Source organism: Cynoglossus semilaevis, chromosome 12 (genome assembly GCF_000523025.1).
Source record: "Cynoglossus semilaevis isolate Cse_v1.0 chromosome 12, Cse_v1.0, whole genome shotgun sequence".
Classification (NCBI taxonomy): Eukaryota; Metazoa; Chordata; class Actinopteri; order Pleuronectiformes; family Cynoglossidae; genus Cynoglossus; species Cynoglossus semilaevis.
In genome coordinates, this window is record NC_024318.1 from 7,059,333 (window position 1) to 7,084,858 (window position 25,526).

The 25,526-nt window shown below is 38.7% G+C and overlaps 3 protein-coding genes across 9 annotated transcripts in view; 2 read left to right on the plus strand and 1 right to left on the minus strand.

The window, feature by feature from the left end:
* khdrbs2 (KH domain containing, RNA binding, signal transduction associated 2) overlaps window positions 1-9,637 on the minus strand; it is a 52,086-nt gene extending 42,449 nt beyond the window's left edge. For 4 of the 5 annotated variants that reach the window (XR_003051382.1, XR_003051384.1, XR_003051383.1 and 1 more), the window contains exons 1-2: window positions 9,441-9,546; window positions 219-346 (exon numbers count right to left, since the gene is read on the minus strand). Coding sequence is in view for 2 of the 5 variants with exons in the window: in XM_025061162.1 (XP_024916930.1) it covers window positions 219-346; window positions 9,441-9,531 (219 nt within the window). In the remaining 3 variants the exon portion in view is untranslated. Of the gene's footprint in view, window positions 1-218; window positions 347-9,440 lie in introns of all 5 variants that reach the window. The other variant, XM_025061163.1, reaches the window with a different exon arrangement.
* A 2,154-nt stretch (window positions 9,638-11,791) lies between these two features.
* Window positions 11,792-16,069, plus strand: LOC103387265 (isoaspartyl peptidase/L-asparaginase). 2 transcript variants are annotated; one of them, XM_008321815.3, is made up of 8 exons: window positions 11,792-11,925; window positions 12,857-13,049; window positions 13,760-13,875; window positions 14,461-14,487; window positions 14,663-14,826; window positions 15,277-15,395; window positions 15,483-15,593; window positions 15,670-16,065. In XM_008321815.3, exons 2-8 carry the CDS (start codon window positions 12,863-12,865, stop codon window positions 15,876-15,878), a joined length of 933 nt encoding a protein of 310 aa, XP_008320037.1. In that variant the 5' UTR covers window positions 11,792-11,925; window positions 12,857-12,862; the 3' UTR covers window positions 15,879-16,065. The 2 variants fall into 2 exon arrangements, with proteins under 2 accessions (XP_008320037.1, XP_016892626.1); XM_017037137.2 differs by lacking the exons at window positions 14,461-14,487; window positions 14,663-14,826 and adding an exon at window positions 14,081-14,244 and having other exon boundaries at window positions 13,760-13,905; window positions 15,670-16,069.
* Window positions 16,070-16,461: 392 nt separating this feature from the next.
* phf3 (PHD finger protein 3) lies at window positions 16,462-25,454 on the plus strand. 2 transcript variants are annotated; one of them, XM_008321813.3, is made up of 16 exons: window positions 16,462-16,606; window positions 17,452-17,705; window positions 17,940-18,056; window positions 18,152-19,463; window positions 19,609-19,876; window positions 20,056-20,107; window positions 20,810-20,924; window positions 21,019-21,175; window positions 21,276-21,392; window positions 21,711-21,833; window positions 21,924-22,068; window positions 22,154-22,340; window positions 22,431-22,578; window positions 22,865-22,954; window positions 23,129-23,324; window positions 23,439-25,454. In XM_008321813.3, the coding sequence occupies exons 2-16, from the start codon at window positions 17,471-17,473 to the stop codon at window positions 25,160-25,162; spliced, it is 4,986 nt and encodes a 1,661-aa protein (XP_008320035.1). In that variant the 5' UTR covers window positions 16,462-16,606; window positions 17,452-17,470; the 3' UTR covers window positions 25,163-25,454. The 2 variants fall into 2 exon arrangements, with proteins under 2 accessions (XP_008320035.1, XP_008320036.1); XM_008321814.3 differs by having other exon boundaries at window positions 17,940-18,041.
* The last annotated feature ends 72 nt before the right edge of the window (window positions 25,455-25,526 follow it).

The following is a 25,526-nucleotide window of genomic DNA, read 5'->3' on the forward strand; positions in this document are numbered from 1 at the left end:
ATGCCAAACGTATTGAAGCCGGAGGCTTCATTCACTGACTGACAATTAGGGAAATCGTTGTGTTTTTCAAACACAGCTTTCAATCCTCTTACATCTTGAACCACAGGTAAAACCCCGCAGGTTTCTAAGCACAAAACAGCAACTAGTTGTAACGTTTCTTTCTTTGAACCTTTGAAAAAAAATCCCCAGACCTTGAATATGTCCAACTCGTCTCTTACCTTTGGATACTGCTGGATTGGAATGAGAACTCTTTCTGAGAGTTTGATGTTCTTATTGCTGATGATGTCTAGATATTTCTTTAGGTCACCATCTTTTCTCTGGTCATCACCATCATTCTTTTCAATCTCTGTGGAGAGAAAGAAAACATATAGGTGAGAAGATAATTAGTCTGTTATGTAACATAAAAAAAAAAACCAAACAAAAGCATCAGTGAACATCTTCAAGTTTGCTCCCGAGCAAATTTGACCGTGCCACCCCATAGTGTAATGTTAGGCTGGGGGCAAATTATAGGGCACCTAACTATGCATTGTCTCACAAGTGAATATGCTGCTGGATATTGTTACCTCTCAGCTAAAAATGTGCTCACTCAGCAGATCTAACATACCGTATGAGAATGTCCCATTCCTAATGCTGTACACCCTCTCAGCAGGAGTCTCATAGTTACATTACTGCTGGAGTCAAAGTGCTTTGACATTATGGAGACCATATAATGTTTTGGGGTTTTTCTGTTTGTTTTTAAAAAAAATGGAATTGATGCTTTGATTGTTTAGGAGTTTGGTGTTTTGATTACTACTACATGTAAAACTATGTATTAAAATACACCAAATATGAATTAAATATAACACAATTCATTTTACTCATATCAGCCTTGTTTTTAACTGTGTCCGGTTCCAATAAAGTGAATGTTTTAAAAGTAAGTAATAAATACTATATTTATAAAAATTAAACTGGAAAAAAAATGCATAGTTTAGCTGTACGTGCAATACAGAAGTGGAAAAACTATTGTATCTAAATAATGTTTTCACTGAAACTAAAAGAAATGAAACACGTTTTTCAAACCAGAGCACAACAAACACCTGAACCTAACGGAGATGTAACCAGTAACGGCGCAGACAAATTGAGTTTAGACGGATTTCTATATCAAGGTAGAGGGGGACGACAGGTGTGAGGAATAACCACTGGTGACACCTAAGGGAGGGTGAGAAAAACAGAGAAAAAAGCTTGTCACAAGAAAACAGGATCCTCCAAAGGAATCCACGAACATGAAAGACGACAACCACGCAGAGTGACAATGAGAGACGCTAAACTAAGCCTTTAGAAAACATCCAGACGGAAACAGCTGTGATGTATGACACGAGTGGCCAATGCCCCGTCTTCACACTCGCACCAATCATCTTGGTGTAAACTCACTACAGCTGAAGTGCTTCACTCTTAGCTGAGCTGCCAACAGCCCGTCGACGGAGCTGTGGAGTGAAAAACCTATCCCTGCTTGAAAGTAGAGTTGAAAGGAATATTTCAAAGATTGATCACGACTAGTATAAATACATAATGGCTCCAGTTCTTTTACAGTGACACCGTCTGACTGTATGAAATTGTCCATGGAAGGTCATTTGAAAAGCTTGATTGCAGACGCTTTCTAAATTCAAAGCCTTCTCAAATTTCAGCTGCTTTAGAGTGAGTGAATGAATGTAGAGGGGGAAAAAAAGGTTAGAATAAAACTGCAGCAGTGGAGCAGCTGGATGACTGCTTCACTAAGAGTGAAATTTGCCCAAAAGAAAGCATTTCTTCATTACCTCTCCAGAGAACTACTTTTTGGATTCTTCATCTAATAATTTATGCGAGTAAACAGACTGAAAGACTCATCAAACACTGCATTACATTAAGCAAGTGTCCTGGGAAAACAGGAGCTCCTAGAATATATCATTTAAAATGGGTTTAGCCCGAGGACATACTTTAAACACAACCTGTAGAGTGTAAACATGTGCCTATATTAAACTAATGTGTCTCTGCTGCAGAAGAGTGGCTGCTGCTCAGGGAAGAGGCAGAGAATGCAAATAAAACACAGATAACGAGCAACGTTGTCAACAGTCGGGGGCGGGGGTAGAAATGTCAGCAGACAGTTTTTAGTCCAGACCAAATTATTACCAAATACTTTCTGCTTTTATGTTCGTACCAGACAGATATTGTCTCCTGAGAACTAACTGTAACTAACTGTGTCTGTTGTTTGGCCTGCCCTGGGTTAAAACAAAACAATAACTTTGAATAGGTTTGGGTTGAATTTGGAGTGAAAAATATGTTTAAAATCAATGTAGTGAAATACATACAAATACATGTTATATATATGTTATTTAGAAACACTATGGTAAAGTTGTCTTTTTAACAAAACCAACCCAAGCATGAAAAAATCATATTGCATTGAAGGTTTTTTATATTAATAAAACATAGACTAATTATTTAGATTAGTCATGTAAAGGCGATTTATCGTGATTAATTGTTTGTTATCCATACTTTTGAAAAAAAAAAAAACATTTTTTTAATTTAAAAATATATGGCAGAAAGAGTTTGACAGATGAAGTTTACTTTGCAGAGGAATCTAGGGTGAGTATTATCTACTAGGATACAGAATTAATTTTATATATCCTCATCATAGATACTTTTGTTAATGAGGATTTATACAATATCCTCACAGAAAATAAACAGAGTAGAAATAAAAATCTTTTACAGTAATTTGATTTCTCCCCATGGATTAGTTCTAGACCCGTGTCTGTTTGTTTAAGGCTACACTCTGCCCCATTTTCGTTCCAAGTGTTTGCATCATTTGAATAAAACACTGCTGCTTGTGTAGTCCATGAATATTATTTTTACTCCACACCGGTGCCTGTTAAGTCTCCCTAATTCTGCTCAGCTACCACCCTGTAACCTCAACACAGAGGAAGAAAGTAAGAGTCAGGATATGAGACAGAGAGTAAAAAAAAAAAAAAAACTGAGCCTACGGTTCATGAATATGGAGATATATTCACACTGGTGTCATCATTGTCAAATATGTGGTAGCGAGTGGTGGGAGGCTACAGATCAGAGGAGTGAGTGTATGAGCTTTGAAGGCTCCTGGTTCCAGCTCTCACACAGGATGAAAAACAGTCATTGGGGAAAGTGAATGAGTGACTATTCTGCTGCTCTTCATCCTCTCTGTCATGGTGGCACAGAGCTGCAGGAAAGCTGCTCAGTGGGCAAGAATGAAAAAATAATATGTGGTTTTCATCAGGCAGTTCACACTGTTGACCTGTTGGTCTATCATGTATTTATGTGCGTTGAAGTACGACTGCTAGATAATCAAGTAAAATCAAAGTGGTAGTCTCGATTATTTGACATTATTACACACTGACTCTGCATGAATTGTACACCAGCAGTACATGTCATATTTTACTTCCTGTAAAAATGTTTGCCACACAATCTTTGTGATTATTTGGAGTCAAAATCAAATTCAATAAATGAGCAGCCTTGGGATGAAGATGATCTTTTTTTAAAACTCAATAAAGCTAAAACTCCACCTGATGAAATCCAACCTCAACAGTTGAATATTTAAGTTGCAGTATATTCGTACAGAACAACAAAATCAGTGGACTATGGTGTGCTGTAGGAACATTTAATTGTGATGGACTGGTGTTGCTATTATTAAATAAAAATATTTGGGTTTCAGATTCAAGTTCCATCAGTGCACATTTAAAGTTGTGGTTAAAGTAATGTCAGTCTAATCTAAACAGTATTCATTCAACCCTGTGGAACTGGAACAAGAACTAGAACCAGAACTAAAACCCATCGTGAGCTTCATGTAAAAGGACAAATAATCATTCTTTTTTCTATTTTCACCAATTATGTTGCAGGGCTGTATAAATAAAGCCTCCACAGTCAGTCCCTGCAGGATTCTGACACATCTAAGCCTTTAACTGATTTACTGCTTTTTCTTTCTACCTTGCTTAAGGCTACGAGGGTGGCTGCAGTTAAACTCCTCAGTGGAAAACCAGTCAAGGTTTCTAATAAAATTAGAACTTGTGAACTTACATATTCATGCAGGTAATTCTTTGTTGTTTGTTTACTTGGCTGAGACTGAGCGGTATCCTAGCTGTACTGTACTGTGTTTATGTGTGTGTCTGTGTGTGTGTGTGCACGTTGACACTTTCTGTGTCTATGCATTGTTAGCTCTCTTACACTGCATTTCACATTTAGTGTCTTGTGTTTACAGTGTTAGTCTGAGGTGAGGGAAGCTTTAGTGGAAGAAGAAAAATGACGCGCTGTAAAACCACGCGTGGAAAGCGACATCTGCGTACGAGTGCTACAAGAGGTGCCATTAACTCTGGCCCTATGCACATGGGAAACACAAATGTTTGCCATAATTTATCAACATCCTGCTCTCTGTGTGTGTGCCACAATAATACCAATACATACATATACACTACATTTTTGCTGTAAATACCTGCCGTTGGATATTTCTTTTATTTACAGCTTTCCATCTGTATGGGCAGCACTGAAGATTTACAGTAACAACATCTGATATGTAATATCTATTTTCTAAGCGAGGGCTGTGGCTTTAGCTCATCCACTTATTCCTGTTGCTCGAAATGCTCGCGACCTTGGAATTTAATCTTATTCCACCTATGCACTCACCGTAAGTCACTTTTGATAAACGTGTCAGCCTAATGGACAAAATGTGACACGTTGTCTCACGTTCTACTTTTTTGTCCTTTTGTTAGGTCGTACCTCCAAATTAGTGGATTACTGCCGTACTCTGAGCGATCACTCTGACAAGCCAAAAAGGAGAGAAAAAACCCCCGAAACAAATCGTTTTCTTCCAGACTGATCTGCAGTGTGTAGCAAGGCACAATTCGAGCTAATTGTAACAAACACGCGGTAAGAGATCACGTCTGACTGAGCAGCCAGCTTGTATGTGGAACTGTTCTGAAGAAACCAGTGCTTCTTTATTGGCTCTGAGAATATGAAACATATGGCACAGATCCTCTTAAAAGTCAGTCACTGAGACTCAACTGTCTGTGTTTCTTACTACCGCTGTCCTGCTATTTGATGACTCAATATGAGCCTGAACTTCTGCAGTGCTGTACAGAAATGACTGCTGTTTGTTTAAGTGAGCTTTCTATGAGGGCTTTGAAAAGGTAAACCTTTTTGCACTTTGTCTGCTGTTTCATTTCTTTGTTTAAACTTGTGATCTTCAAACTAGCTTTGCAAGGGCATCACTGTGAAGCTAAAGGGTTTGTCATTTCTGACTCTTTTGGACCAATCAGAATACTGATAACTACAAAAACATTTGAATACAGTAGTCTGTGTATTACAGGAACAAACTAATGACAACAGGGTAGATGAATCAGGGTGAATATCACCTACACTGGATTTAACTAATTGTCATATGGCTCCTTTCTAAGAAAGTAATCTCATTGTGGAAATGTGGAAAGAATGTGGAAAGTGTGGAAAGAACCATGGGAATGTGCAGCTGAAGCAACTTTGGTGAGAATTTCAGAGACAAAATCAGACCCCAGTAAAAATTCATATATGATTAGGATTAAATCATGTTTGATCATCAGTGGTGTTTTACATCAGGACGAGGCTGTGCATGTTTTATTTCAAATATAGTTGTAATTATATAGTGACATCTGCCTTTAAACAACATTACTCACATCCACATGTGATAATTTGCTAAAAAAACAAAACAAAAAACAAAACAGAACGGCTCTCTTTTGTCGTTTAAAATCAGAACTCAATGTCATCCTTTCAGATGTTCTCAACATTTGTTTGTATTACGTTTGTAGTGCGTAAGTGGTGCACACAAGCATTAGCGTTCTGCAATAAATCAATGCGTCTGTCAGTGTACACTAAGCTGTCTGTATACACTTACGTACCATTTATGTGTTTTTACTCAACCAGGAAGTCCCATAAGGATTAAAACTCTCTTTGATAAACCAGGCCTGGCCAAGTTAGGGTAAATCGAAACACAAAAAAACAACGACCAGACGATCCTCCTAACTAATCTATTTCATGACTTAACTCACCCTTTAGGGTGACTTTAGGTCTGGACATGTCCAGAGAATTTAGATGAAACATAAAGAATCAATAGAATGTGTTAAGTTAAAGGAGGAGTTTCTAGAAAAGTCAATCGAGGTTCTAGAAATGTAATAAAAACTCAAATCTGTAATTTGGGAATTCACTTGAGCTTTGTTTGTCAGGCAAAGGGCAAATAAGAGATTTTCTGTATTTTTAGTGGACAAATAAGTCAATTGGTGAAACATAAATTATGCAGAAATATCTCCAGTGACATTTCCTTTTGGTGGATTCTCCATTTATACCCTGTCTTTACGCCTCAGTAGTCAAGCAGCTATTAATGCTAATGGAATTGAGGCTTTTTGGATTTTATTTGCCTTTTGTGAAAATTGCTGGTTGGATTATTATTTTTTTAATTAGTTTAGCTTTACTGCGGAGTTTGTTTTTTATATTAAAAAAACAACACTCTGTGCTTTTATTGTTTTTCACATTGAAAATATTTAGGAAATTTTATTATTGAAGTTCTTTTTTTTAAAGAACCATGTCACTCATAACTAAGGAAGCCTGACAGGAAAGAATTTAATACTAAGTTCTAGATGAGAACATTCTAGTGGTATTTTTCCTCTTTCTTTCAAACAGTTGAATAAAAGAATAATTCCTCCCTGTAAGAGATCCACACCTGCTCAATGTAAGACGAATGACTCAAAGGACAGAACTAACTTAAACAAATACTGCATTCCTTTCAGACACATTGACCTGATGCTGAGACTATACCACAATGTTCCATTTAAGGAGCATAATGTGAAAAATGGAGGATAATATGCAACACCTTTCAGTGATATACTAATCTGTGGATGTAGTTTATCATGTGGACCGCTGATTTATAGGAGAGTGTATTATACACGAGTGCAGACTGATGAGAATAATGACCCCATGTTAAAGTGGTTAGAATTATGAGCATTATTTCACATGCTTGTGTTGACTGTTTTCATATTCAGCCATACATCTCCACAAACTGGCGGTTTATTCCTCTGATCGTTCACTATTGTGAAAAATGAAAAGAGTTTCCGCAGTTGACAACATGAACATTACTTATGAACATTACTTAAGACAAAAAGACAGAAATATTCTTTTCGAGTCGCTTCCTGTGTTTGTTTGTAGTCACCTCTAACCGTTCTATCTGTTCAATTCCATTTAAAGGTCCAGCCTGGTGTGTGCTGTGAGGCTGACGAGAGCAGCAGTTTCGTTGTCAATCTGTCTTTAAAAGCTGGCAAAGTGAGCTGTGCGACAGATGATCCCATCTGCGTCAAAGATAGCGACAACAGCAGATCTGTCAGGTGTTTCATCAACACATTTCAACAGCAGAGCTCAGGGAGCAAAGGCAGCAGAGCATAAATTACACCCTGGTCAATCAGAACACATTAATCCAGCCAGCTTTTTTTACTTTTAACCAGACACGCAGTTATATGGTGAGAAACTCAAATCTGACACAAATCTGTACATGGCAGAGTGTTGACCTTCGGTGCAAAAAAATGTTTGATTTTGCATTAAAGCACATTAGTTCAGTGATAAAATGTCTCAGCAGCATACTTTAAAAAAGGATCAGTCTAATTAGAAGAATGAGACAGATATCTTTGACATCGTCTGAGGAATTTCAGTAAAATATCAGCACTTCTTGTGATTTTTCTGATAGACATTTTGATTTGTGCAGCACGCATGGTCTGCCCTAGGAGCTGCTGAGACAAGTTTTACACTACAGTCAGTGAGTCCGTGCTGTGCACATCCATCACCGTCTGGTTGGGAGCGGCCACAGGATAGATACAGACTGCAGGGAACAGTGAGGAAGGCAGAAAAATAAAATTCTTGGATCTCCTCTAGATGGCCTGTGGGTTTTTTCTACTCTCCAGGAACTGGGGAAACTTGGGAGTGTACTTTAAAGCAGGTGAAGTGTCTCTCTGTCACGACTAACAACTCCAGTTCGCTAAATATTATTATTTTCAATCTGTTCTTATTAGCACTTCAGTCTCCTCTGTGACACATGTTCGTCTTCCAGATACGTTTCCTAGAAGGTCAGAGTTAACACACTCAGTGTGTAAATAAATAATAGCCAGGCTACATCTAGAGTGTACAGTACAATGATTTCGGGTCAGAGGAAGGGAGGACTGTCAAACATCTGTCTCACCCTATGCCTTCATTATGTGACTGCTATACAGTCAGGAAGGAGGAAATATGACTGGATATACAGTACTGTAGTGAGAATGGCCTTTTAACCCGTGTTTGAGAAAAAAAAACTCTGTTTCACTGCTGTTGTTAGCGGTTAAGGATGAAACATCTTGAAAAAATATTATTATACTATATTACAAAATATCTACTGCTAGAAGGTCCCTGTCTCCATATAATTCCACTATAAACACTATGACTGACTACTGTACATAACAAAAAATAATTGAAATAGTTCAACTTTTGACCTTTGGCCCTTACAGTACAGTGGACCGAGACGCAAATCAAAAGTAAAAAAATTCTAAGACATACAATTGCAAAAGACCTCTGATTAACACAGCACATCACTCTGGCTTTGAGTTTTACGTCATTATATCTTTGTCCTTCAGTTACATTACTGTTTATCTCATCCGCCTTTTTAACCGTAGAAAATGAAGAATTTCAAACATCCAATTTTTTATAAGGCTTTAATGAGAACCTGGAACCAACAGGTTTTGATTTAACTCTAACTCTGTCTGTTTCTTTGTCTTTTTTTCCAAAATCTGAAATTAGCTCTGAAAAGAACTGGATTCTAGTCGTCAGACTAAAGAGCAGGTCGTGACCTGGTGTCAAAGTCATCGCCCAGAATTCTACAAAGAAGAAATTGCCCTGGCAGGAGTGTGTACGCATAATGGACGGGCATTTAGAGAAATATCTGTTCTCTTCACATAAACAAGAGCTTTTTGACTTACAGTGTGTCTATTTCCAGTCTTTTTCAGTCTTATTTTTGTAGTGCCTTGTCCTGTTTTAGGAACATTTTTCATATTGTGGACAACAATATGAAACTAAATTAAATAGAGTGAGTGAGTTTACATTTTTATCTAATAATACTCTGTGCAATAGAGACAGCAGCTGGCAGTACAATACATTTTGAAGATGATTTTAAACAATAGCGTATATAAGGACTGACCCGAGAAGAACCCGTTAATATGACTTTATTGACACCTCATACGTCTCCGATGGCTGAAAAGTTTAGATTTCTTTATCACTCGAGGAAGTCAAAGCAAATCAACACTGTGACTGTCACTGTGCTCCAATATATTCACCCCAGATAACTACACCTACCGCAAATCCAATACAATAGTGCCAACACTGAAGTCTGCATTTCTGGGAAGGGATTAAAACACATGACTTACCTTCTGCCAGAAGGCGCACGGCGTGCACAAAGGATGAGTCCATGCTGTCCTTCTCCGCCGCCAGTTCAGTTAAATACTTATTTGGATGCATTTCTATCACAGTGAAATTCTTCACCGGTCGTGCAGGTGAGACCACAGGACTCCGGAGCGTCGAAAAGCAACTGCACCTGCTCTACGAGGCTTCACAACTGTACGAGCAGCGGAGACAGAAAAATAAATAAAAAGAACTACTCTCAGATGGTGATGATGGACCGGGCTGGAGGCTGAGTTGTGATTCAGAGGTGTGAGCCCATCTCTGCCACCGCTGCCTGCTGCTGCCTCTCCTCGGCACTGAGCCAGATGGAGCGGGTCTGCAGACTCCACTGCTCCCCGCCCCTCAGCATCATTATTGGTCATATGCTGCCACTGGAGCTGCTGGAAAACAAAGACTGTACCCCGCTGAGCGCATACCAATTGGGCGTAGTGCTCCGAGGGTATGGACTATAGGACAAAAAAGGAAAGAAAAAAGAAAAAAAGTTAAGGTTGCATTTGGATCGGACGGACATTTCTTCCTGCATTAAGCTGATTTCAGCGCTGTGGAATCTGCTGCTTTAGCTGAGCTTATACTGTAAATTATCCCAGGTGAAAAGACAAAGACTGCGTGTGATTTGACGTGATGATCTAAAAGGGCATGTTATTTTTCATGATATTCAAATTATGCCAGTTGGGATCACAAGGTAGAAATTGCACCCTGACATCAGTATCTCACTGGTCACCATCAACATCTGTCCACCTATGAATTCCCACGCTGTTTGTAATCTGGTCACTCAACCCTTAATTCAGCAACCAAAATAGTTAAAAAGTAATCAAGTATTAAGAATGTTTTAACGCAATAAAATATGTTTAAAAAAATAGTTCTTTTTAAAGTTCTTTAACAAGTCAGGTCAATGGTAACAGGTATGGCTATCATGGCTAACGGTCATTCAAAGGCTTGGCAATGATGCGGAACTTAGAAAAGAGGTCTAATCGATAGATAAACATCAAACTAAAACACAATTGAAACCAGTATCGCTGTCCATGGTGCTGAAGCAGGGTGGCTATATATATATACTGTATCTATGCCCATACAGCGACATACTCTTGTGTGCATATTAAATATGCATATACATAATATGGTTAATGCTTATGCTCTAGTAAATCACCTTTCTGCACATCAGACATTTTACAGAACATTAACAACACTTTATGGAAGAATCCTATAGGGGCAACATTAATATAAGTAATCACCTGCAACACTGACCTCCTCACTTACTGACGAGCTGGGCTGAATGATCAATTATAGTTCCACTTGACCTTTAGAGAGGATTACGACCTTAGGATTGCTGCTGCCCTACAAGTGCTTATTTAAGTGGAATTTTAACAATGTTTTCATCAATTCAGTTTGATTACTGCTCTTCAGTAAAATCAAATTAAATTAAATTAAATCACGTTTTAAGGAAAATATACTTCAGGTACCATAACATTCTCAACTACACTTTGGGGACAAACAATTTAAAACACATTAATACAAATTACACCTTGTTAAAAGTCTAAAATATAAGTGCTATAAATATGTATCTTAATTTAGTTGTATTGGCTGTGGATAAATGTTATTTATTAACCATGAATATTAAAAAAAAAAAACAACTCTCAGTGTCAACTACAACTGTAACCTACAGTGCCAAACGTATTAAGCAATAATGATCAACAGACAAAACGATATGTTTAGTACGGTCTTTTTTTTACAACGAAATTAGTTTGACTACTAGTTTAACTGGCCACGGTAGCTCGTTGTGCTGCGTGTTTAATTGAACCTCTAATTGAACCTTTGATGTACAGTATGAAATACTGAGTTGCAAATGAAAACAATGTGAATAAATAAATCATATCGATGGTGCAAATTGAAGATTGACTGCAGGATAAGGAGACTCAGTAAGGGTTAGAGTGCGTCCGGTTAATTATTTATTATATATTCTGTACTGATCCACAAATATTTAGGAGAGCCTTTAACGCCATCTAGCGAATAATTTGTTTCATTACACAATTGCTTTCTAAAAGCTGAGAATAGTTTTCCTGTGTTTCTTCAGCCAAACATTTCTTTCTATTTGACTGAGATGGATATGAAAGTGAAAAAAGCCACGAAGATCAATGTCAACTGTTATTTTATTTTGGTGTTATATATTATATAATATATAGCATAGACAATTATTTTGAAATGCTGTACCGGAAGTCTTAGTAGTAACGCTATCGTCATTTATCACGCTATTTTCAACACATTATGTACCATAATATGCAAACAAACAACAACAGATCACGGTATTTGCCTATAATGTAGAAGCTTTTACACAATTGGTCACTAATCTGAAGACAAAAGTGACACAAGAGGAGAAAAAGCGTCACCCTGAAAACCACGTGATTGACGTGGATAAGGATCGTCCCGCGGAATTAAGCAGTGAAGAACGAGAAGGTAAATGAAATAAAGACGTTTGTTTAGAAGTTGAGGTTTTGGTTGAGTTGAGTGTTGGTGTGTACCTACCATAGTAAACGTCTGATAGCCTGAAAGGTTCTCGCCGTGGTGTCACGTGTGTGCTGTCAGTGAACGAGAACCACAGTTCCAGACGGATCAGAGGAAATATTCTGAATATTTTCTGTATATTGATGACAGCTACAGTTAGAGTTAAATTAAACCTGCTGTAACTATACAAAATCTTGTGGTTTCACGTTCAACACCAGCTCACTTTGTTTGGTCTTTTTTCATACTACTCTTTTGTAGTATGAAAAAGCACGTGTTCTGCAAATGCAGAAAATGCATAAAACATATCAAATGTTTTATATTAAATGAACAAGCAAATCTAATAAAAATATTGCAGAATTAATTGGTTTTGTTATGAGAAAACAAACGTTGAAATACTTTTCCTAATCATACATCTGAACACAGTGAAAGAGTGGTTATAGCCCCTGCCTTACAGCAAGAACATCACCGGTTTGAGCTGAGCTGATACAGTACGTATGTGATAGACTTAACTTATTCTGAAGTGTCAATGTGTTTTCCGTGTGTACATGAGTTTCCTCCTCTTCCTCTGGTCTCCTCCAACAGTCCAACTCATTATCTTTTGTTGACAGTAAATCATCCGTATGTGTGAATGGAAGTGTGAATTGTTTTTTTACTTCTATAAGTGACCCTACCATAGAGGGGTGAACTATCCAGCGTGTATCCATACTTCACCCGATGACACCTGGAATTGACCTCAGCTGCCCTCTGTTGACCCTGATAAAAACAAGAGTAGTGAACATGAACAAGGAAACACATGGGGAAAACAAATCACCATGGCCATTAACAGACAAGCTATATCTTGGGAATATAAAATAAAATACTTCTTCATTCTCATTTTCTACAGTTAAAGATGCCAGCAGTTATAGTGGTGCATGGTGGGGCGTGGGCTATACCTAACAATCTGGCCCAGGACTCTGTGAATGGAGTGAAGGCTGCGGCACGAGAAGGGATGTCAGTGCTGAAGAGAGGAGGAAATGCAGTTGATGCTGTCGAAGGAGCTGTGAGGACTTTGGAAAATAACTGTGTGTTTAATGCAGGTACATCAACAAGTGCTATCCAGTATCCATTCAGTCCTATCCACACATACAGAGTTTAATACTACACCATTGTTGTCTGTAGCAAATGGTACATGTAGATATCGTGTATTAACTTTGTTAAGGGCAGTGGTGGCTTAGTGGTTCAAGTCCACCAACTGCCAAGTTACCACTGAGGTGTTCTGAGCAAGGCACTGTCCCCACACACTCTTCCCCGGGGGCTTAAGCTTCCCCTGTTCACTTTGGTGATGGGTAAAATGCAGTGTTTATATTTCGTTCGGTGCAGTGGTGTGCTGTGTCACAGTGACAAATAATTCACGTTCACTTGTAAATGAGTGAATGTTCTGTTCTCTTCATCTAATCTTTCCAGCATTAGCACCACCCTGTGGACGTTTGGTGGTGTAGCACCGTAGAAAATTACCATCATGGTTTCAATGCAACACGTCGGTCTGAATATACTGTACATATAGGATCATCAAATGTATCGAAAAGTATTTTTTCTATTTTATGTATATTTTCGAGCAATTAACAAAGAAAACACATCTCCCATGTGACAGAAATATGACTCAAACAAGTGTTGCTCCACATCCACTTTGCCCTTGGGCTGTCACCATGCTCAACAGTGACACCACTAAATGTGACAATACCTGTATCAAATCTTGTCTGAGAGCCTTTTTAAAGAAACTTTTATCTTTTGTGAAATCCACTTACAGGTCACGGAGCAGCACTGAACACCAGAGGAGAAGTAGAGTTAGATGCCATTATCATGGATGGAAGAACACTAGCCAGCGGTGCTGTGTCTTGTGTAAAGAACATTGCAAACCCAGTGATGGAGAAGGCGCGAGCAGTGATGGAGAAGGTGCTATCTTTAAACACATCTACAAAATATTGATTTTCCTTCCCCAGAATGTGTTTAAGTAACTCTTGTGTGCCGTCAGCAAAGTGACTTAATTCTCATTGACAATGCCGTTAATAATGCATTTTCTGCATTTCTTACTTTTTTCATACATGCTTGCTGTCACGGAATATATCAGACCGTCCATGTCATGTTGACAGGTCAAGGAGCAAACATGTTTGCAGAAAGCATTGGTATGAACACAGTCCCCACTGAAATGTTGGTGACGCAGAATGAGAGGAAAGAATGGGAGAAACACAAGAATTATGTGACTGGAGTCATGGAGGATTTTAACTCTCAGTGGTAGGTACTGGATCTGATGGTAATGAGCTTTTAGTGTCCAAAACAGATTCAGAAAACTTAATTTAACTTCATGGACCAGTTGAGCAAAGAGTGTTATACTGAACATGAAATAAGGAATTAGAACAAGACTGATGCCAGGATAGAAAATTAGTTAAAAAATAAAATAAAAAGTGTATGGTGATTAAGTCGGTGAAATTTAAGTACCCAGAAACTTATTCACTGGCGCGAGCAGTGATGGAGAAGGTGCTATCTTTAAACACATCTACAAAATATTGATTTTCCTTCCCCAGAATGTGTTTAAGTAACTCTTGTGTGCCGTCAGCAAAGTGACTTAATTCTCATTGACAATGCCGTTAATAATGCATTTTCTGCATTTCTTACTTTTTTCATACATGCTTGCTGTCACGGAATATATCAGACCGTCCATGTCATGTTGACAGGTCAAGGAGCAAACATGTTTGCAGAAAGCATTGGTATGAACACAGTCCCCACTGAAATGTTGGTGACGCAGAATGAGAGGAAAGAATGGGAGAAACACAAGAATTATGTGACTGGAGTCATGGAGGATTTTAACTCTCAGTGGTAGGTACTGGATCTGATGGTAATGAGCTTTTAGTGTCCAAAACAGATTCAGAAAACTTAATTTAACTTCATGGACCAGTTGAGCAAAGAGTGTTATACTGAACATGAAATAAGGAATTAGAACAAGACTGATGCCAGGATAGAAAATTAGTTAAAAAATAAAATAAAAAGTGTATGGTGATTAAGTCGGTGAAATTTAAGTACCCAGAAACTTATATGTATAAAAAATGAAATATATTAAGGGAAATTTTAAATATTGCACACACAGATAAACAGATTAAATTTCCCCTCAATATCACAGAATTTAAACAGATTAAATTTCCCCTCAATATCTGTTTATATCTTGGTATATAAACAGCTTCTTTTTATTTATACTCCATATATGCGGCGTTTTTAAATGCATTATCTGTGACCCCATTTGTTTGTTGCCTCCCCTCCCCCTGTCTGCAGGGCTCATGACACCGTTGGGGCAGTTGCTGTGGACAGTGCTGGTAATGTTGCATGTGCAACATCAACTGGAGGGATCCGAAATAAGATGGTTGGTAGAGTAGGAGACTCTCCAATTATTGGTAATGTTTTTAGGAAGTTACACAAAATGATAAAAGCAAAAACCACAACTTAAGTCAGCTCAATTACAAATACTTTCATATTCAAAGGCTGCGGAGGATATGCAGACAACTCCAGTGGTGCAGTGTCATGTACCGGCCATGGAGAGTCTATTCTCAAAGTCACATTGGCCAGACTTATTCTGTCACATATTGAACAAGGTACATTAGATTAAATTTGATTAGTCAACTCTTCATGTAGATACGTGAAATATGTGTACTATTTCTCCATACACAGGTAAATCCGTGGCTGAGGCTTCACGTGTGTCTTTGAAGTACATGGGAGATCGTGTTCAAGGGGCTGGAGGTGCAATTTCTGTTTCTCCATCAGGACAGTGGGCGGCGACATTCACCACAGAGAGAATGGCTTGGGCAGCAGTGCACAATTATACTCTGTGGTACGGTTTGGATCCAGATGAAAATTTAAAAGAGCCATTTACCTATTAACTACTAAACATTGGATGATGTCTTTGTTGCTTTATGTATCTACTACATATATATCAAAATATAGAGGAAATAGATACGTTTTTTTCTAAATGGTCTAATGCTGTGTCTTTTCCTTTTTATTCAAAATTTAAGTACATGCATGTATGCAATTAAACAATTCACCATGCTGATCTCTCATTAAAACCCATTCAAAATCCAGTTGAGTTGCATTTGTATGGCTCCAAATCATATTAACTATTTTCTCATTCTGCCAAATTCACTCATATTTCAGTTCATAAAACTGAAAAAACATAATTGTATATTAATGTGCTAAAACCTATTTCATGTCCACTTTTTAAAAACTGACATTTAAATTAATTACTTAAACCTAAAATCATATTTGATTGTAACATTTTGAATTATGCTGTCTTTATATTATTTATAAATAAGTTACATTTTAAAATACAAAACGTTATGTAGCGGCTTAAAATTTAATATAACGTTTATATATATATATATATATATATATATATATATATATATATATATATATATATATAAATAAATCAGACAAGACTACGTTTTCTGTTGCTGCCATGCCGCCTGTAAACACAAACCACGTGACTGGCTGTCAAGGGCTTTGCAGCACTGGAGCAAAACACGGCGTTGGTAGTTAGGAAGTTACTGGGAGTAGCTGTGCGAGTATGTAACCTTACGATAGTTGGATACGGACTTGCAGAAAGTGATAAGTATGTGTTTTTTCTTATCAATTATATGGACCATTGTGTTTGTTAGTGTTTTATTTACAAACACCCTCGGTAAGCCATTGCAGCTCCAAAGCTCCAAACAAACTTAGTAGCAGGGGCCTGCACCAAGGCTAACACGATTTAGCTAATCCGAAGACAGGTTTACCATCGATCTGTTAAGCTTCGTGTTCATATATACTGTTCTCTGTGTCTTGGCCTATGTAGTAAAATGTATTTTTAAAAACAACTGTTGTTTGTACAATTTAACCTAGACAGAGTCAAACAATTCCACTTGAAGTGATTTGCTTTATAAGTTATCGTCGGGTGGCTAACGATCGGGTTTTGCTCGTTAGCTGTTAGCATGCTAGCTAGCTATATACCCGGATCTCGGTTTCGGCATGTTATTGCAAACAGAAGTTGCCTTTGGGAAATAAGATATAAAGCTAAACTAAAAGAAAGCCCACAACCATGCAATTTGTGTGATCTACAACATTCGTTTAGCTATTGTTTGCTTTTGGCCTGCTTAAATTCAACAGTTGACCTTAATGATAACATCACTGATTACTTTTGGAGATTAACTATTCTCTTTAAAGTACTAAAATAAAACACTTTGTAAAGGCCATGTAAAGATACCAATATGTTGCACAATTGGTTTTTATTTAAATGAAAAAGGGGAAGACCTAGCCATGTGTTATCAGATAGGACTGAGTTATATTACAATGCTCTATCGTATTAGACGACATATGAGCATATGAGCATATCATGTATGATAGTTTAATAATAAGTCTTCACTGACTGTTAGATTATTATTGTTGCTGATACTAATTAAATCTTTTTTTTTATTTCAGGAAGGCAGCAACAGCATTCATGGATATTGTGGACACCTTGAATCATTTAATACCCAGTGACCAGTTGGATGATTCCCTAATAATAGGTCAAAATATAGATTGTGAAGCTACTAATGACTTTGGGACAGAACTCATCCTTGATGATTCACTGAAGAATATGCTTAGTGACAAAGATCCCATGTTTGGATGTGCAAGCTCTCAGTTTAATCTGCTGGACACTGAGGACTCTGCATTTCCTGTTTCTACCACTACTGGTAAGTCAAATGGGCCAAGTCAACACAAAAATTATTATTGTTGGTGGAGCCTTTATAAAAATTTAATTGTAGGCTTTGGTTCTCTGTTTTAAATCAAATATTACAATTAAAAATAGTTATGGTTAGAGTAGAATGTGCAGTTAATACTAGAAATCAAATTATGTCCATTGGTTTAGTAATCATATTGTTCCTGAATTTGATAAATACAGGATTTTTTTTACCTTATATTTGCAGGTCTTGATGAAACTTTGGTGCCAGCAGGTCTTGAAGGTGAACTAACATCTGAAGAGTCTACACAAGTTAAAAGTGGTGCTGGCAGGCCTAAGAAACATCCAGGTGATTCAGCATGTGGTAAGCCTGTGCTCATTTTAAAAACAATATTTGAAACCTCAAAATTACAAATGTTCTGACACATTTTCTATCTGGCTTCCTTTTTTTTTACACAGAAAACGATGGTGAGCCTGAACCTGCCAACACATCTGTAAAAAAAATTCCTCGTGGAAGGCCGGGAAGGAAACCAGTTAATAGAGTACAAAGGTCTTTTCTGATTGAAAAAGGAGTTACGGGTGCTCAGCTGAAGAAGGAGTTAACAGAAGGAGGACGTATCAATGTCAATGATCTTCGTGGAGGATCATGGTTGAATCCTACAGTTGTATTGAGACGATTGACAGTCACAATCGGTGGTTTTAGGATTGAGCTCCTTCCTGGACCCTCTTATTCACAAAATGATGACACAACCCAGTCTGCATCCTTTGATGATGGCATGTCATATGATGCTAATGTAGGTTTTACTGCGTTGACGGAAGATACAGTCACTGTACAGAACCCCATACCTGGTAATACGACAGTGGTGGATGTCATTGAGAAGAACACGACTGATGATTTAACTCTTGGTCTGGGTCCTTATGTAAATCCTAATGATGTGCAGGCCTCTAATGGAACATTAAAAAGAATCCCCGGCACACAAGAAACAAAGGTCGACAATCATAATGTTCCCAAGGAGCAGAATTCACTCATTGAAGCAAAGGCAGACAACAAGCAGTCGCAGATTAAAGACAATAAAACTACAGTAAGTGAAACTGAGGTCAAGGAGAAGCAGCATATTCTGTCCAAAAATCTTGACAAGTCCAAACAAGAATCCACGTTAAACAGGAATAAAGACTTGGACACAAAGAAACCGAGCTCTGTAACTAAGGAAAATATTGGTTCTCCAAACACACTGTTAAAAAACGTCCAAATTGGTGACCTGCACAAAATGAAATCACCAAAAGAAAAGAAAGACATCAGGCCTTTGAAAAGGCCAGCTGAAAACTCCCAAGGTGAGCACGCTGGTAAAGTGCAGAAAATACAAAGCTCAGGTGACGGTAAAGTCAAACCAAAATTACCAAATTCACCAAGTTCTCTAGTGAAAAAGAGCCCAGTAGGTGCCAACTGTGTTGGTGATCACCAAACACCAGGCAAACATGCTGGGTCTAAAGGTGAAACTGATGATCCGGCGCCCAGTCGACCAGCCCACACATCAAAGACACCTGAAGAAGGAGGGCAGGAAAAGTCGAAAGTGAAAAAGACCGAAAAGATTCATCAAAGACAGAAAAGTAAAAGTGCACGAAGCATCTCTGTAGAGGAGCCACAGCTGTTTATTCCAGATAATGCTCCTGCTGCAAAGAAGGAAGCAGCTGAGGATCAACCTGCTTACAGTGAGACTATATGGGATGGAAACAACTCGTGTGGTCTGTGTAAGAAGCCTCACAATAACATGTAAGTCATTAACCTTTGTTCAACAACTGTGAAGAATGAAGTGATTGTTTTGAAATACTATACTATATACTAAACCCTCTTATTTGTATAAACATATTTTTAAATGTGCAAATTCTGACCTTCATAACGGGCGTTCTCCTCCTAGGTTCATGGTTGGCTGTGGTCGCTGTGATGACTGGTTCCACGGTGACTGTGTGGGTCTGGACCTGACCAAAGTTCGGGAGATGGAGGAGCAGGACCAGATGTATGTCTGCTTAAAGTGCTGTGAAGAAGAGAGTAATAAACAGGAGCCCGAGTCCTCGAGTGCAACCAAACCAGACAAGATTGAGGCTCAAGATCACAAGCTACCTTCTCAACCCAGACCGGGACCCTCCCAGGCCCATTCATCTGGGGGGGACAGAACAGTAAGAAAGGTGGGCATCGTTGTGATTCCGTACACCTTTATATTCATGCATTTATATCTTGTGGTTATTCCACCTCTAATATTTAGTGATTCCACTGTACAAGTGTTTGTTTTCTTCTTCTGCATTTTCCTGCACATTCAAAATTCATTACAAATGTACATGTTTTCTGAACTCTTCTCCCACAACAGGACCCTGACAGAAGACTGTCTTCAGATGTGAAAGATGCATTTTACAAACAAGGTTAGTGATTTATTTACTACAGACAATGCTGTTCCATCAGATACTGTTTTAAGCCTATTTAAAAGAATATGTTTTTAATGCAACCTTTTTTAAATCCTTTAAATATTATGTCCCTAGGCCAACAATTTGGTTAAATGATTGTGCAAACAGCAGCAAAAGTTGTTATAATATGATTAAATTATTAAATATGATTATTATTATAATAATACATGACAGGTGGTTTTGGATTATGGGCTTAAAAAAGATGTATCAAAAATTGAACACACTTCAGATTATTGCAATGTCTCTTAAAAGACAGTAAAGTCTGTACTTGAGCCACTATTTACCCCCTAAATCTAAAGAGGAGCTACATTTTTTAAAAAATACAGCTGACTCCAAGTAATGAAGAAATTTACAGACATGGGTCAGTATTGTATTGTCTCCTGCCTGCTGTCTTCACTTTCTGCTGCTGTTGACAGTGAAGGATGGGCTTCTTGAATGTTTTAATTTTTTGTTTAATCGTGGCAAAATAAAGTGTGATACAACTCCTTCCTTCTGGTAAAGTGACTTCTAAATCACGTGCACGCTGTGGGTTCTAACTGCAGTTTGTCAGTGTGTTATTGCAGTGAGGTGGATAAAGGTCCGCTCCATCTGTATTAAATTTGAAGATAAATAGAAGGTAAAACATTTTTCAAGTAATAACCATTGACTCTTTCCTTATAGGCTCTCATACAAAACACGAGACAAAAAGTAAATCTTCAGCTTCAAAGAAACCTGTATCTGTAGAGGCCATCAGGAGGAGTGTGCGTGACTCCCTCAAAGAAATCCTTACACAGAGGTAAGGTTGTTTTTTATATATTAAGAACATGCAGGAATAAATAGGGGATTTGATTGTGGCACAACTACATTATGACACTTTCCCTTTCCTTCAGGTTAAAGGAGTCAGATTTAAATATCTCGACAGACAGGGCTTCTGAAGTTGCAAAGAAGACAGAGAGAGAACTTTTTCACCTGTACAAAGACACTGATAACAAATACAAGAACAAGTACAGAAGTTTAATGTTTAATCTCAAGGATTCCAAAAATAATGTAAGTACCTATGTCAAACAGACAGTTGTGTTGCTGTTGTATTGTTACAGTTATTAACTTAGTATTTAATTTTCTTTATGATTATCACACCTCATCTCAGGTTCTGTTCCGGAGAGTTTTAAAAGGAGAAATTTCACCTACAAATCTGATTCGAATGAGTCCTGAGGAACTGGCCTCTAAGGAGTTGGCTGCCTGGCGACAGAGAGAGAACAGACACGTAAGTCGGGGGGGAGGGTCGTCAAACTTTTCCAGGTGGTCTGTCTGAATCAGTCTACAGAGTTACACTTTTAGATAAAGACCAAGTTTGAAGGACATCTATATTTCTGAGTCAAATTAAAACCAAGACCATCATTAGATGTAATTGTGCAGCAAAGAGCGTGTCAACAGTGTGTGAAGTTTTTGTCCAAAGGTTACAGCGATGTTTCTCTAAAATGATCTTGTTCCCTCCAGATGTTAAAAGCCCATTTTAAAAGTCATTTTAAAAGCCCATAAATCCATCTCTTGATTTCTCTCTCTCTTTCTTTTTTTCTTATAGACTATTGAAATGATAGAAAAGGAGCAGAGAGAGGTTGAGAGACGACCCATCACAAAGATCACGCACAAGGGTGAGATTGAAATTGAAAGCCAGGAACCAGTGAAAGCGCCGGAGCCTGCAGACGTAAGGGACACACCAAATGCCTAACTGTGTTATTTTTTACAAGAACAGAAATATAATGTGTTTTTATGTATTCTGTCTTATTCCTCTAAGCTGGAGCCTTTGCCCAAAGTCACAGAAGAGCCAGCAGAACCTCCAAAATCACCCGAGAAGAAAACAGAGAGTACAAAAACAGAGAAAGACACCACCAGCCAACACAAGTCTCATTTGTTTGACCTATGCTGCAAAATTTGCACAGGTAAACCTTGACACAAGATGTAATCAAGCTTCAGAACATTTTTCTCAAGGTTTTTGTTTTCAATGTTTTTTTTTTGTTCACCAAGGTCGTATGGTGGCCCCAGCAGAGGAAGCACCCACCAAAGTGGTCAAAGTGGCAACTACAGTTGTCAGAAGGCAGTCCACTAAAACAGAGGAGACCAAAACCTCGACACCACCTGCAGAAGAAGATGAACTACCCCTCAATGTTTTGGAGGAGAGCTTAAAAAATGCCCAGACCAGCTATGAAACAAAGTATCTAATTGAATGGTTTCTCGTTTCCTGATTTATTTTATTTATTTACTGTTTTGTTTTAACCTGCTGTGTTGTTATTTTTCATCACAGGTCAGAGCATGTTGCTGGACGAGATGAAGAAGCTTCTTTCCTCTCCAACCTGACGTCACTGTGGCGAGGATTCATTCACATGCACAATGTGGCAAAACTTGTGACAAAAGCTTTTCCAGTTTCTGGCATTTTGGATAATTTGACTCAGGTAAGTTGGAAACACATGCAATACACACTTAAGGGCTGATTAATTCAGTGTGTAGTTCACTAATTGATAATTGATTTGTGAAATTAACCAGATTAAGATTAAATCAATGCATTTTAACATAACATCCATCTACCTGCTGTTATTTGTCTTTCTTTTTTTTTTAATTCTTTGGACAGATTTAGAAATGCAGATTTGTTTTGATTAATAATGATCAATTCATAGCTACACTGTGATAAGTAGATTATTGAAATAATTTGACAATACTAGTTTTTCTTCTTAAATTCAGGATCTTCAAGGCAGCATTCAGGTCGGTGGAAGGATAAACCCACAGATGGTCTGGGACTACTTGGAGAAAATTCGGGCAAGTGGAACAAAGGTGAGGCTCCTCTGAAAAAACATGATTTTTTTTTTAATGTTTGTTTGAGAGATTCCAAGGATCAGCATTAAACAATAAATCACTGAAAGGAAACCTTTCATGGCTGTATTTATTTGCTACTTCATAATACTCACACGCAGAATATTTTACATTTGGCTTTTATTTTGTTAAAAGGAAGTTTGCCTGATTCGCTTCTCACCCGAGACTGATGAAGACGAGATTTCCTACACTCTCCTGTATGCCTACTTCAGCAGCCGTAAGCGTTTCGGTGTGGTCTCCAATAATCTCAAACAAGTGAAGGACATGTACCTTATCCCGCTGGGTGCCACAGAAAAAGTTCCACATCAGCTCGTTCCCTTTGATGGACCAGGTAATCTAAATATTAATACAGATCTCTCTGCAGATAAATATTATATATAAATATTTTCTGTCACCAAATGCATGAAGGTTCTGTCTTCTAAACTCTTACCTCTTGACTTGATAGGTTTAGAGAACAACCGTGCCAACCTTCTCCTTGGCCTCATAATACGCCAGAGACCAAAAAGGGATTTCATCACAGTGGATGTGAATGAAACTGGGTGCGTGGCCCCTGAAATCAAGCCCATCACCATTTCATCCATCACTAAGGAAACTAGAGCACCACAGGAGACTGAGAACTTTTTCCTCTCTGCTTTGATTACTACTCATAAAAAAGAGAAAGCTGAAGCACTTAACACTACTGATGAGCCTGTAGCAGAGGCGTTTGAGGGACCATCTGTTCTGGAAGAGACCAGCAATCAGGAAGCACCAAAACCTCTGCGTTTTCTTCCAGGTGTGTTAGTAGGCTGGGGAGGGGAGCTGCCACCTCTGCCAGATGTTGGAAAAACATCTTCAATGCCGGTAGAGAACCCCTCCAAAACTCAATCCCCTCCCAAATCAGATGCTTTTACTCGGTGCCCTGTAACTCCTGCAGCTGCCGCTCCTCGAGATCGCTTTGTCATCAAGAAGAAGGAGAACAAACCTGCTAAGGCTGACCTGGAGATTTCCAGTCCAACTCGTGCATCTGCAGTGAACGTCCCATCGGTGAAAGATGCTGTGGCGGTGACCCCTCCTGCACAGATTTCTCTCAAAGATAAACCCCCAGATGTATCCACTGAAGCCTTCCTGGCAAGCCTGTCAGAATCTCCATGCGAGAGGGAAAGTAGCCGCACTGACTCTAACAAAGGCCAAGTTGATGTTCCTTCTGAAATTGAAAAAGATGCATCTGGTGGGAATTCTTTGCCTCATTTAAAACCTCAGGCTGCGATGGAGCAGATCAACATCTCCGCCCCTCCTGTAAGTGGGATATTGAAAAAAACATCGACACCCCCCAATGCAGAAAATACAGTGGTGCTACAACAGGCTAAAAGCAGTCCTCCAGCACCTATTCCTGTCTTGAGCAACACCAAAAATGATCCAGTTACACCATTTCACCAGGGATATTTGCAGCTTTTCCAGGCCAAGAACAAACAGGAGGAAGAAAGCCAAACAGTGACTCAGACGTCTCAGACAAAAGGGAAACAAGACCAGGAACAACCTGATGGTGCAGGAACGCCACCTGCAGCACAGTGGCCCCCACCAGCTCAGCCTGCCACCACACTCAACAGTGCAGCTTCTCCAGCGTCTCAACAGCCTCAGGTACTTGGCAGCTGCGATTACTCATCTAATCCTCCAACCCACACTTTGTCTGCACCAAACACCCAGAATCAGGACCAGATACGGTCCGGTGCTTCAGAAAAAACTTCACATGTACCTGCACCACCTGGATTGGACTCGCTGCATCCAGAGAGTTCCTCTGAGCTATCGAAACAACCGCAACAATCGTCCTTGCCTAGACACCACAAGCGTCCCGAAGAGCACTACTGGGACCCCTGGGAGAGGCCGCGGACAGAACGGAACACGGAGGACAGGGATCACCAAGGGAAGCACAGCTACCACAGGGACTCTCACCATGAGAAGAAGAGCCGACACCAGGAGCGTGAGCGGGAGAAAAAGCACGAGCGTGGCTACGATGACAAGTACAGAGAGAAGAGCAGGCACCACGGACACTCGGAGGACCGCTACAGTGAGAAGAGGAAAGAGAGGCACAACAGTGGCGATCACAGCGGCCGGCACAAGGACAGACACAGACACAGGAGGGACTCTGATTATGAGAATGGACGCAGAAGTTCAAAAGACAGTTATTCATAATTGTTTTTATTTTAATATTAGTGCGAAAAAAGACTGCTGTCTGCTTGTTTATTTTATAGACTATATTGCAGCTTGAAGGCCATTTATGTTATATACAGCCAAAATGAGGTCATTTCAGTAGGACTGAAGAAGATAAGACACTTCAGACCAAGAGAAAACTCTCAATGACATTTTTTAACTTTTTAATGTTTTTATTATACGTGTTATCTTTGTATTAAACTGCTGTGACAACTGCAACGTATCAAGTTAATATTTCAGTCTTGTAACAAGTGATTTGATTTAAAAAAGGAAACAAAACAATTAATTTGTTTATCAGAATGAATGTAACAGTAACTATTTTACCCATGGTAGATAGCAGTGACAG